The sequence below is a fragment of the Mastomys coucha genome, unplaced genomic scaffold, assembly GCF_008632895.1.
Source record: "Mastomys coucha isolate ucsf_1 unplaced genomic scaffold, UCSF_Mcou_1 pScaffold22, whole genome shotgun sequence".
Lineage (NCBI taxonomy): Eukaryota > Metazoa > Chordata > Mammalia > Rodentia > Muridae > Mastomys > Mastomys coucha.
The window spans coordinates 7,851,271-7,862,652 of record NW_022196905.1 but is presented as its reverse complement, the minus strand read 5'-3'; the positions used below and the strand labels follow the sequence as shown (position 1 = coordinate 7,862,652).

At 37.2% G+C, this 11,382-nt stretch overlaps 1 protein-coding gene across 6 annotated transcripts in view; it reads left to right on the top strand.

Annotated features, from left to right (window-relative positions):
- Usp34 (ubiquitin specific peptidase 34) overlaps window positions 1-11,382 on the top strand; it is a 191,979-nt gene that overhangs the window by 135,106 nt on the left and 45,491 nt on the right. For all 6 annotated transcript variants that reach the window (XM_031342440.1, XM_031342435.1, XM_031342437.1 and 3 more), the window contains 3 exons: window positions 3,359-3,531; window positions 6,895-7,048; window positions 8,575-8,653. In XM_031342440.1, coding sequence (XP_031198300.1) covers window positions 3,359-3,531; window positions 6,895-7,048; window positions 8,575-8,653 — 406 coding nt within the window. The remainder of the gene's footprint in view (window positions 1-3,358; window positions 3,532-6,894; window positions 7,049-8,574; window positions 8,654-11,382) is intronic.

Here is an 11,382-nt window from a genome sequence, read left to right as displayed (position 1 = left end):
CACTCTGTAGACCAGGCTGGCCTTGAACTCAGAAATCCGCCTGCCTCTGCCTCCCAATTGCTAGGATTAAAGTCGTGCGCCACCACCGCCCGGCGAAAGTGGAATTTCTAAACTTGCCTCCTGTCTGGGTTTTCTCAGGAGACATGAAAGCTAAGGGTCGTGATCATACATGTCTGTCTGCACTGACTGAGTTGTCTAGTTTTAGTGACTGGTTTCTAGATAATAATACAGAAATATTTAGTTTGGAAGTACTTTTTAAAAAAAAAAAAGGTTTATTTATTTTATGTGTATGAGTACACTGTAGCTCTATAGATGGCGTGAGCCATCGTGTGGCTGCTGGGAATTGAACTCAGGACGGTCCCCACTTGCTCTGGTCCTGCACACTCTGGCATAATTCACTGTAGCTGTCTTCAGACGCACCAGAAGAGGGCGTCAGATCTCATTATGGGTGGTTGTGAGCCATCATGTGGTTGCTGGGATCCGGACTCAGGACCTTTGGAAGAACAGTCAGTGCTCTTAGCCACTGAGCCATCTTGCCAGCCCTGGAAGTATTTTTACATGCCTAAATTTAGTCAGTACAACATGTTATGGTAAATTACTTTCATTATTATTAATATCAAAATTGTTTTCCATTCAACCATTGAAGATGTGGTTTCACAGAAAGATCAGAGTTACTTCTAATGTTGGTCTCTAAGACAGCAAATTCAGATGAATAGATACTGTAAAACAGGTAATGTCTGCTGAACCTGAGTTCTCTCTTCATGGAATTGTTTTCTAAGATCAGATCTCTGGAAGGAGATCTGAGTGTAAGCTAGATTTGGGAGTTAAAGTTTTAGTTTAAAAGTACTAAGTTTCTGTAGAACTTTGAAAGTGGTTCTTTCCCTTGCACTACAGATATTGATACTATTTTGGATTTTGTGTTTTGATGCATTCATCATAAACACTTTTCTTTGGGCTACAGTTCTGAAATGAATTTCTTGGAAAATCATAGTTTAATATTCCTCAAGTGTAAAACAAGAAATATAACTGGGCTTGGGGAGATGGCTTAATAAGCAGTTCATAACCATCTGTAACTCCAGCTCCAGAGAGCTTCTGAGGACACTCTCATTCACACACACACACACACACACACACACACGCAAACTATTAAAAAAGAGCAAAAGTAAGGGCTGAAGAGACAGCCCAGTATTCACGAACACTCTGTTGTTCAGTTTTTGTTAGCACCTACATCCTATGGCGTATAACTGCCTGTAAGTACCTCCAGCTTTAGGGGCTGGTGTAGTAACACATGTCTTTAAATCCAGTACTCAGGAGGCAGAGGCAGATCTTCTCTGAGAGTTTCATGACAGCCAGGGCTGCATTTCCTGTGTCCAGAATCAAACAGATAAACAAACAACAATGGAAAACTCCAGCTACAGGTTTTCAAGGCCTTTCTGGTCCTATGGATACCCCAACGTATGGTTTCCATATATACACAGAAATATATATAAATAAAAATGAACCTTTAAAAAAATAATAATACAAGGCTAGTCTGGTCTACAGAGTGAGTTCCAGGACATCCAAGGCTAACCTGCCTCAAAAAAAGAAAAGAAAAAACCTTTTAAAAAAAAAATTACTATTAACAATTTGTACAACCACCTATCTATCTATCTATCTATCTATCTATATCTTATCTAATCTAATCTAATCTATCTATCTTCTTATTCATTCGAGACAGGGTTTCTCTGTGTAGCCCTAGCTGTCCTGAAACTCACTCTGTAGAACTCACTTGGTAGACCAAGCTGGTCTTGAACTCTGAAATCCACCTGCCTCTGCCTCCCAATTTCTGGGATTAAAGGCATGTGCCACCACTGCCCGGCTTTACAACCAATTTATAATCTCTTTCACTTTCATGTATTTCTATTTTTTCATGGTTCACACATTAGTTTGGATTTTTATGGTGTGTGAGCATACATGTGTGCGTGGATACACATAGGCATGTATGTGTGTTTATGTAGAAACCACAGGTCAGTGTTGTGTATCTCTCTGTCTTGGGTTTTCTTTGTTGTTGTTGTTTTGTGGGGTTGGTGTTTTTGTGACTATCCCGGACTCAAATTTGTAAGAACACTATGGCCTCAACTTTGTAAGATCGGTCTGGCCTGTCCTTGAGCTCACAGAGATCTGCCTGCTTCTGCCTTCCATGTGCTGAGAGTAAAGCTGTGTGCATTACCGTTTCCAGCCTTCCATCTTATTTTTTTAAGACAAAGTCTCTTACTGAACATGGAGCGTGATCTTTTCTCTTTATTTCTGGTGCTGGGATTATAGGTGCATGCTACTGCACAGGCTTTTTCATAAATAATGGGGGTCTGAGCTCATGCCTTACCAACTATGTCATCTTCCTAGCCTCTTGACTTTCCCTTACTATTTAAATGCTTAAGGAACCAGTAAAAGGGAGCAGCAGATAGAAGCATTTATAGCACAAACTTAAAGATCTGGGTTCAACACTAGAACCCACGCAAAACACTGAATGTGGTGGTATGCATCTGTGATTTTGGTAAGCCTAAAAGCAAGATAGGAGATGGAGACAAATCACTTGTAAGCTGACAGGCTATCTATTCTGTATAGCAGAAACAAGGCCTTAAACCAACAAGGCCTTGTATGGGGAGAAGAGAAAACATATACCTGAAAGTCGTCTCTGACTTTCACATACGTATGCATACATACACATAAAAACCAAATTTTAAAAAACTGGTGTGGGGAGATGGCTCAATGGGTACAAAATGTTTATTGTGTAAGTAAGTGTACCTACGTTTGGACCACCAGCATCCATATGAAAAACCAGCATGGGTATATTGTATCTGCTTCTCAAGTGCTAGAAAGCTGAAGTAGGAAGATGCCAACAGTAAAAATGCAAGCTCTAGGTTCATTGAGAGACCCTTTCTTTAACAAAACCAAAAATGGTAAAGGGACTCTTTTCCCAAGACCTACCACCCACGTTTGATCGTTGGGATGCACATTGTGGAAGTCGAAGACTTCCCCTGACTGCCATACCCAGGCAATGATAAATGCTTTCTATACACATAAACAAGAGTGTGCACCTATGTGCAGACACAATAATACAATTAATTGATAAAACATTTTAGCTATTAAAGAAGTAGGAGAACAATAGATGTTTCCTAACATCAACCCCTAGCCTCCCATAGATGCCTGCATGGGTGAACACTCTCCCTCCTCCCCTACCCCACCCCTAGTATAAAATTATGTCTTACAATATTGCCACTTTAAGTTGATTATTAAAATAGATGTAGCACAAATACAAATAGAACTAAGGTATTTTTGAAATATATGTAATAAATTTGTCTCTCTTCCCACCTCTCAGGGCTTGTTTTAAGAAGTTACCTCGTATTCTGAGTTTCAATACTATGAGATACACATTTAATATGGTCACGATGATGAAAGAGAAAGTGAATACGCACTTTTCCTTCCCTTTACGTTTGGATATGACACCCTATACAGAAGATTTTCTAATGGGGAAGAGTGACAGGAAAGAAGGTAAGTTGGTTTTCTCAGGTCTCTGTTAACAAGGAAATTGTATGAATGGGAAACGTTGATGCTACTTTTCAACTACATGGTTCTAGAAATCAAAACCTTATTAAAATTATTTTTTATATGTATGCATGCTCTGTTTGTATGTATGTGTATGTATGTATGCACATACATACAGTGCTCACAAGACCAGAAGAGGGCATTAGATTCCCTGCAACTGAAGTTACAGACGATTGTGATGTGGTTGATGGGAATTCAGCCAGGTCTTATGGAAAAGTAGCAATGTTCTTATCTGCTGAGCCATCTTTCCATTTCAGAAAGGAAAACGTTTTTTAAGAGACAATGTTATATATTTACTCACTTAGCTAATATTCAGACTCTTCAAGGACCATGGTCTGGATATTTTTTTTTCCCAGTGACTATTTATGCCCTTGGAAAACTGAGGTCGTGGTAAGTGTTACAATAAACTTGAAATTGTAATATATTGCCAAATACAATGATTGTCACAGGTCTTGAGGAATTAAAACTTGAGTGAGAAAGTAATACTTCAGCCAAGATGTAGAGTAGAGCTTGAGAAGAAGGGATACTACATTCTTGAGTACAAAGGTAGCAGGATGATTAATGAGACAAAAAAGTCACAGTAGTTTTTGGCTTAGGATCATATTAGCAATTTTGTCCTTTGCTTACTATTTGTTATATGAATGTTAGATTGGTTGATTTTGTTGGTTTTGTTTTTTTGAAGACAGTGTTTCTCTGTGTAGCCCTGCCTGTTCTGGAACTCACTCTGTAGACTAGGCAGTCCTTGAATTTAGAATCTGCCTGCCTCTGCCTCCTGAGTGCTGGGATCAAAAATGTAGGTTAGCTGGGCAGTTATGGCGCACATGTTTTTAATCCCAGCACTTAGGAGGTAAAGGAGGGTGGATTTCTGAGTTCAAGGCCAGCCTGCTCTACAGAGTGAGTTCCAGGACAGCCAGGACTATATAGAGAAACCCTGTCTGGAAAAACCAAAAAGAAAAAAGAAAAAAATCTTGGATGTTCTACAATGGAAGGCTGTTAAGAAAAGGTTATTTTCAGATGAGATGAAGAATAATGGAAAGTTTAAAGGGTGGCGGTTCTTGTAAACTACACTGAAGACAGTGGTTTAGATGAAGGGAAAGTACAATAGGCAGAACTAATGGATTTTTCGTCTGTTTTTGGACACAGGCCTTTGTGCATGCTAGCATTCTAGCAATACATCTCCGGACCTAAGAATCCTTAATTGGATGAATAAATGACTTATTAAATTGTCCCTTTGTAGTGTAGACTATTCTTAAAGCAACAGCAGTAAAACAGTGACAAAGCCACATAGCTTTTGGTTCCCCACACATTTTACTTCGTTGGTGGTTACTAGAGATGGGATGAAAACTTGATTTTTAACTTGAGCAATAGTGAAGAAGAATTTGGATCAGTATTTTAAAGTCTCCACAAGTAAACAGTCCCAGGAAAACTAGGTCTAAAATAATTGATAGTACTTTGGTTATGTTTAACAGGGCAATTTGATTTAAAAGTAGAAGTAGGAGCCAGACTTGGTGGTGCAGTCTTTTAATCTCAGCATTCAGGAGGGACAGGCAGAGACAGGCAGAGCTCTGAGTTTGAGGCCAGGTCTGCAAAATGAGTTCCAGCACATCAGGGCTACACAGAGAAAACCTGTTTTTTAAAATCAAAAATGAAAAAAAAAAAAAAATGAATCAGGAAGCCAGATTTTAGTGAATTAAGTAACAATGACCACTAAAGTATTTCAAATTTATTGTGTGTTTCTCAAGGACCACAGGGGCTTTTGTGTTTGATTTTATGTTTGTTTTGTTTTTATGGCATTTTTGTTTTAGTTTGTTTTGTTTTGGTGTTTTTGTTGTTGTTCTGTTTTGGTTTTTTGTTTGGTTGGTTGGGCCTCTTTGTTTGTTTGTTTGTTCTTTTGAGACAGGGTCTTACTGTATATAGCCCTGGCTACATGTATAGACCAGGTTGGCCTAAAACAGATTGACCTGCCTCTGCCTCCGTAGTGCTGGGATTAAAGGCACCATATGCAGCCTAGCACAGGGCTGCTTAAGTGTATGGGAGAAGAAAGTAGAAAAGGGTTAGCTAGCTCTTGCCTCTTACATTTCTGTGTAACACCAAGTTCCTTGTTAGATAGTGAGGGCTAAGGCAATGGGTGTTTAAAATTTAGTAAATCAAGAAGCCAGTATCCTATTCTTCAAAGATAGGAGAGAAGAATGCAATCAAGGTATGAAGGTACATAAAGTTAGGGGAGAAAACTCTAAGATTTGTATGAAGTTCTAGTACGAAGTTTCATAGTGATAAATTAAATACAGATCAAGCAATAGTTCGTGTCTATATACACCCTGCTCTTAGACCTTTCTCTAGCCCATTTGGAATATCATAGTGAGACTCCACCTTAGCTGCACTCGAGTGTATTTTATGTGATGTTTTGTAACACGCACAGAGAGAACATGGAGTTATGCATACAGGAGTTTACTAGGACTTTGGTGATGAGTTCAGATCTTGGCATTGCCTCCATAAGCACATTCAGGCTCCTTAGCCTGCTTCAACGCAATGGCCGTTTTCTCTGTGCCATCCTGCAGTCTACTTTTTGGTGTAGCCTGTACACTGAAGCCAGTCTGCTCTGGCTTCCTCCCACATTTAGATTTTTTCTTTTTGTGTATTACTGGAAGTATAGATTACAAATCATATGCCATTTTTAGACTTGTCAGATCAACTAATTTCTTTGCTTAGTGTCTGCTGTTATCTTTTGGTTTTAAAATGCTTCAGATTAGAATGATTCCTTTATTTCTACAGATATAAAATTTCTACTATGCTATCAGTTCAGTGCTTAGCATAAGACTAAAGACTAAGGCATTGAATTTTTGATGATGGTAAAAATAAAATTGGAAAAAAAAAGCAGGCAATACTATTTTAAAGGTTTTGTTAAACAGGTATTTTATGTTGGTGCTTTATATAATTATAAACTAAAAATAGTTAATTTTTCTCAATTATATGTTCCTGGTATCAGTAGGCTATGGCCTAGCAAATAGGTGTTGTTTTGTTTTGTTTTGTTTTTAGTTTTTCGTGACAGGGTTTCTCTGTGTAACCCTGGCTGTCCTGGAATTCACTCTGTAGACTAGGCTGTCCTCGAACTCAGAAATCTGTCTGCCTCTGCCTCCCAAGTGCTGGGATTAAAGGCATGGGCCACCACAAATTGCTTTTATATACATATTTTATATATAAAGTTTTATTCCTTTTTCTGTTGATAAAATATCTTATAATACATAATCTTAAAATGACACTGTTATGTGTTTCAGAATGACTGTCATTATGTCATTTAAATTATTTTAGGTTTCAAAGATGTCGGTGATCATTCAAAAGACACAGAGAGCTATGAGTATGACTTGATTGGAGTGACTGTTCACACAGGAACAGCAGATGGTGGGCACTATTACAGTTTCATCAGAGACATAGTCAATCCACATGCCTATAAGAACAATAAGTGGTGAGTTTTTAGTGTTTTACTTTTTAAAAGTATCCCAGTTTTAAGAATATAAGATTATGGTGGTTCTGATGAACTCTTGGTTTCATGGAAACTTTCTATGAAATTAGACAGTATATTTAATCCTTTTTTCTTATATATGTGTCTTGTCTGTATGGGTAAGCAGATGGATCAGTCCATGCATAGAAGTCAGACTTTCGTGTTCGTTCAGGTTGTCATGCTTGACAGCAAGTACCAAGATCTGCTGAGCCATCTTGGTGGTCCACAAAAAGAAGCCTTTAGTTCAAGGCAACTTTCAGACACCAGAAGAGGGCATCAGATCCCAATTCAGTTGGTTGTGAGCCATGTTGTTTCTAGGAATTGAACTTAGGACCTCTGGAAGAGCAATCAGTGCTCTTAACCCCTGAGCCATTTCCTCAGCCCTTAAGGCAACTTTCTTTCTTCTTTTTTTTTTTTTTCAAGGCAACTTTCAAATGAATAGAAATCAGTTCTTAAGTTCATGGGTGGGTTTAAAATTTTGAGAATTTAATATATGCCTTCCTCTGAAAAATGAGCTTTTTGTTAACAATCATAGGAAACTCACAGGCAAAATTGTTCCCTCGAAATCTTGTTCACTCTTTCAGGAGCTGTTTACTGAATGCCTTCTGTTGAGTGGGTATAGAGTGCTTGCTTTATGTGCTGTGTAGAAGTTACCTGCATCGGTTCTGTTTGTTCTCCTTAGTTTACTCCTTCCACACGGTGTTTTGTTTTGTTTAGTTTTATTTTGATCAAGTGAGGATCAGTCACTTGAGGACAGCAACCGTTTTTGGTCTTCAGATGCCTTTAGGAAGTACCTCTTGTACAGGGACTATATGTGTGATTAGGCCTTCTTCTAATTGTTGGAAATACTGCTTTGGGCAAAATACACAGCTGCTCTCATTGATCTGCATGCAGTTTTCAGAATAGTTACATTTAGCTCTTGATCCGATTCTTTCAGGCATCATTTTCTAAAGTGTCCCTTTTTAAAAATACATCATCTCACTCTTCTCCTTTCCTCCTTCCAGCTTCTCCCATGTGCTTTTTATATACTTGGATTTATATCCATGAGAATATTGAATTGCTCTTCTCATGTATTTTAAAATGATGTCTATATCTTATCACATTGCTTAATCTTTTGTCATTGCTTTATATGTTTGATTTTAAGCATACTTTTATTTTTGGTAATATCCAATAATTATGGAATCTGTAAGATTGTCCGAGTGCATGTGCGCTAGGGATGGATCCCAGTGTCTTACATATGTGGCGCAAATGTTCTATCATTAACCTACAGTTTCCAAATCAGATGGGTTAGATTTTTAAGGTGGTTTTTGTTGTTAAAAATTACACTCTCAATTTCTAGATTAGAGTTATAAAAACAATCTATTGGAATTTACCTCATCAAATAATGTGACTAATATACCTAAGTCTTTCTTTTTAAACAATAAACACTATGTATACACAGGGATACTCAGTACATACTCATTTGATCAATTCAATTTGCTTTATTGTAGGTATCTTTTTAATGATGCTGAGGTAAAGCCTTTTGATTCTGCTCAACTTGCCTCTGAATGCTTTGGTGGTGAGATGACGGTAAGTTTGATTTATAAATTGTAAATGGTTTTTGACTTTCTGGTGAATTATAAAATTCAGCAACATACTCAACTCTTTATATCTGCTTTTAATTCAATCTAGGATTTGTTATATGTTTGAAGTATATACTGGGCACTAAAAATTTTTTAAAGTTGTTATTTCTACCTTCAACCATAGATTTATTTTAAAAAAGATGAAAAAAATTAAATCATAAGATAGAAATCAAATTATAGAGGTAGAATAATTATGATTAAACATGCTGGTTATTCAAAAGGTCTGTGAGCTTGGGAAGCAGAGGCAGGTTGATTTCTGAGTTTGAGGCCAGCCTGGTCTACACGGTGAGTTCCAGGACAGCCAGGGTTACACAGAGAAACCCTGTCTTAAACCACCTGCCCCTCCCAAAAAAAAAAAATCTGTCAATTAGAGCAAAAAGAATTTATCCTTTAGTGAAGTAATCTGTAAAACCTTAGTACAAGGAAGTTGATTTCCAATTAAAGAACAATGTCTTTGTTAAGTCACTGATTAGTGTTACTGGAGTCTAGCTTAGTGGAAGCGCAACAGTCAAGGATGTGCGAGGACTTGGGGTTTGATCTCAGTACACTACAAAAAGGATCAACCCAACTCATAATTATACTTCATTACTGATTCTGGACATGATGATGTACACATTTAATCCCAGGCATAGGTATTTAGATGTTTCTTGAATTCAAGGCCAACTTGATTTATATAATGAGTTCCAGTGAGATCCTATGTACAAAAAAGAAAAAAAACAAAAAATAAAATGTTGACTTTTAAAAGGAAATATAAGAAATCAGTTTCAATTCATAAATAAGCCATAGAATTTCTTTAAAGATTTATTTTACTTATTTTATGTATATGAGTATACTGTTAACTGTACAGTTGGCTGTGAGCGATCATACATGTGGCTGCTGGGAATTGAACTCAAGACCTCTGCCGGCTCTGCTTGCTCCAGCCCCGCTTGCTCCTGCATAATACACTGTAGCTATCTTCAGACGCATCAGAAGAGGGAGTCAGGTCTAATTACAGATGGTTGTGAGCCACCAAGTGGTTGCTGGGATCCGAACTCAGGACCTTTGGAAGAGCAGTCAGTGCTTTTACTGGCTGAGCTATCTCTCCAGCCCCAGCCATAGGATTTTTTTAAAAAAAAAAATCAAAAACCATGATTATTATAAAATAACTTTGTACATAGGATCTTTTTAACAAAACCTCTCTCTTTTTTTTAAAGATTTATTTATTTGCTTTATGTATATGAGTTCACCATTGCTCTACTCAGACACATCAGAAGAGGGCATCAGATCTCATTACAGATGGTTGTGAGCCACCATGTCATTCCTGGGAATTGAACTCAGGACCTCTGGAAGAGCAGTTGGTGTCTTAACCACTGAGCCATCTCTCCAGCCCAACAAAGGCTTGTCTACAATCTGATAGCAGTAATATGCTTACAGTTTGAAATATGTTAGAAAGAGAGCAGTGTTTGTGTAGGATTCTATGTCTATACCAGTTGCATCTCTAGATGTTATTTCTAGAACATTTCCTAATTTTTTTTAAAGACAGTGAAGATAATAGTATTACAAATTTCTTCCTTTAGCAGAAAGGCTTGCAAATTTCTTATCTTTTTCTCTCAGATATTTTTTGAAAAGTACCTTGAATATTTTAAGTTTTTGTTTTCTTATTTGGTTTTAGAGCTTTATTGTAGAAAGTTAGAGAGAGGGAGAAGAGTAAAGAAGCAGAGGGTGACCATGGCACATAGAAAGACGGGAGAAGGGAGGAGAAGCGGGGCAAGAGGTGAGAGTAAGAGACAAGAAAGAGAGCACGAGCTTGAGTCTTTGTTTTCAAGAACATTTGCCACTGATCATTAATTTATGCATAGTACAGCAAGGCTGGTTCCCTTTTAAAAATTCACTTCATTTCTTGTGTCACTACACCTCCAGTTCTCCAGACTTAACTAATAGACTCTTCTTTTTCCTACGCATTTACAGGTAGCCTTAATGCTCTCAGAAGCCCTGCGGTGTCCTATGCATATATTTCATGTACAGTTGGCTTTATTTTACAGGACTTTGTCTCACAGACCGTCTTGTACTCAGATCTTGTCTTTCTACTGTCTGTCCCTGTCTCTTTTCTGCTCTTCACTGTTGCTTTTTTTTTTTTTTTTAAATCTCTGCTGTGCTATTTCTTGTCCAGTCCCTTCAATTTACTAATGTCTCCTTTTTTTGCTGTCAGTCATGAGTTGCATTCTTTGTGTATAACATGTCCATTTTATCTGCAAAAACTTAAAATTCTCAATGTTTTGATTTTTAAAGATTGAGGTAAATCAATAAGTATCCTGGGATTTTTTTTTTTTTTTAACGTGGATCGTTTTATTTAGTTTTGAGAAATGTGACAGTAGGCAAACTATAATTTTTGGCAACTGTAAGAAGGAAGGTCCAGATGATAGAAAGTCATGCATGCCTTTTGAATTAGGGTCAGCAGTAGGGATCTACAAATAGCTATGAATGCACGCATAAGAGATGTTCAGAGGAAACGGAGTCAGGGTAAGCATTCTTAACATTTTGGATAATATCCAAAATCTAGATAACATGGAGAAAATGTATTCTTTTAAGTAAAAAAAATTATATTTGTGAGTAATGTGAGCTATCTTATCTATAATATTGTTGAATATATACATACTTGATTTGTATTTTCTTTTTTCGTTTTTTTTTTTTTTTTTT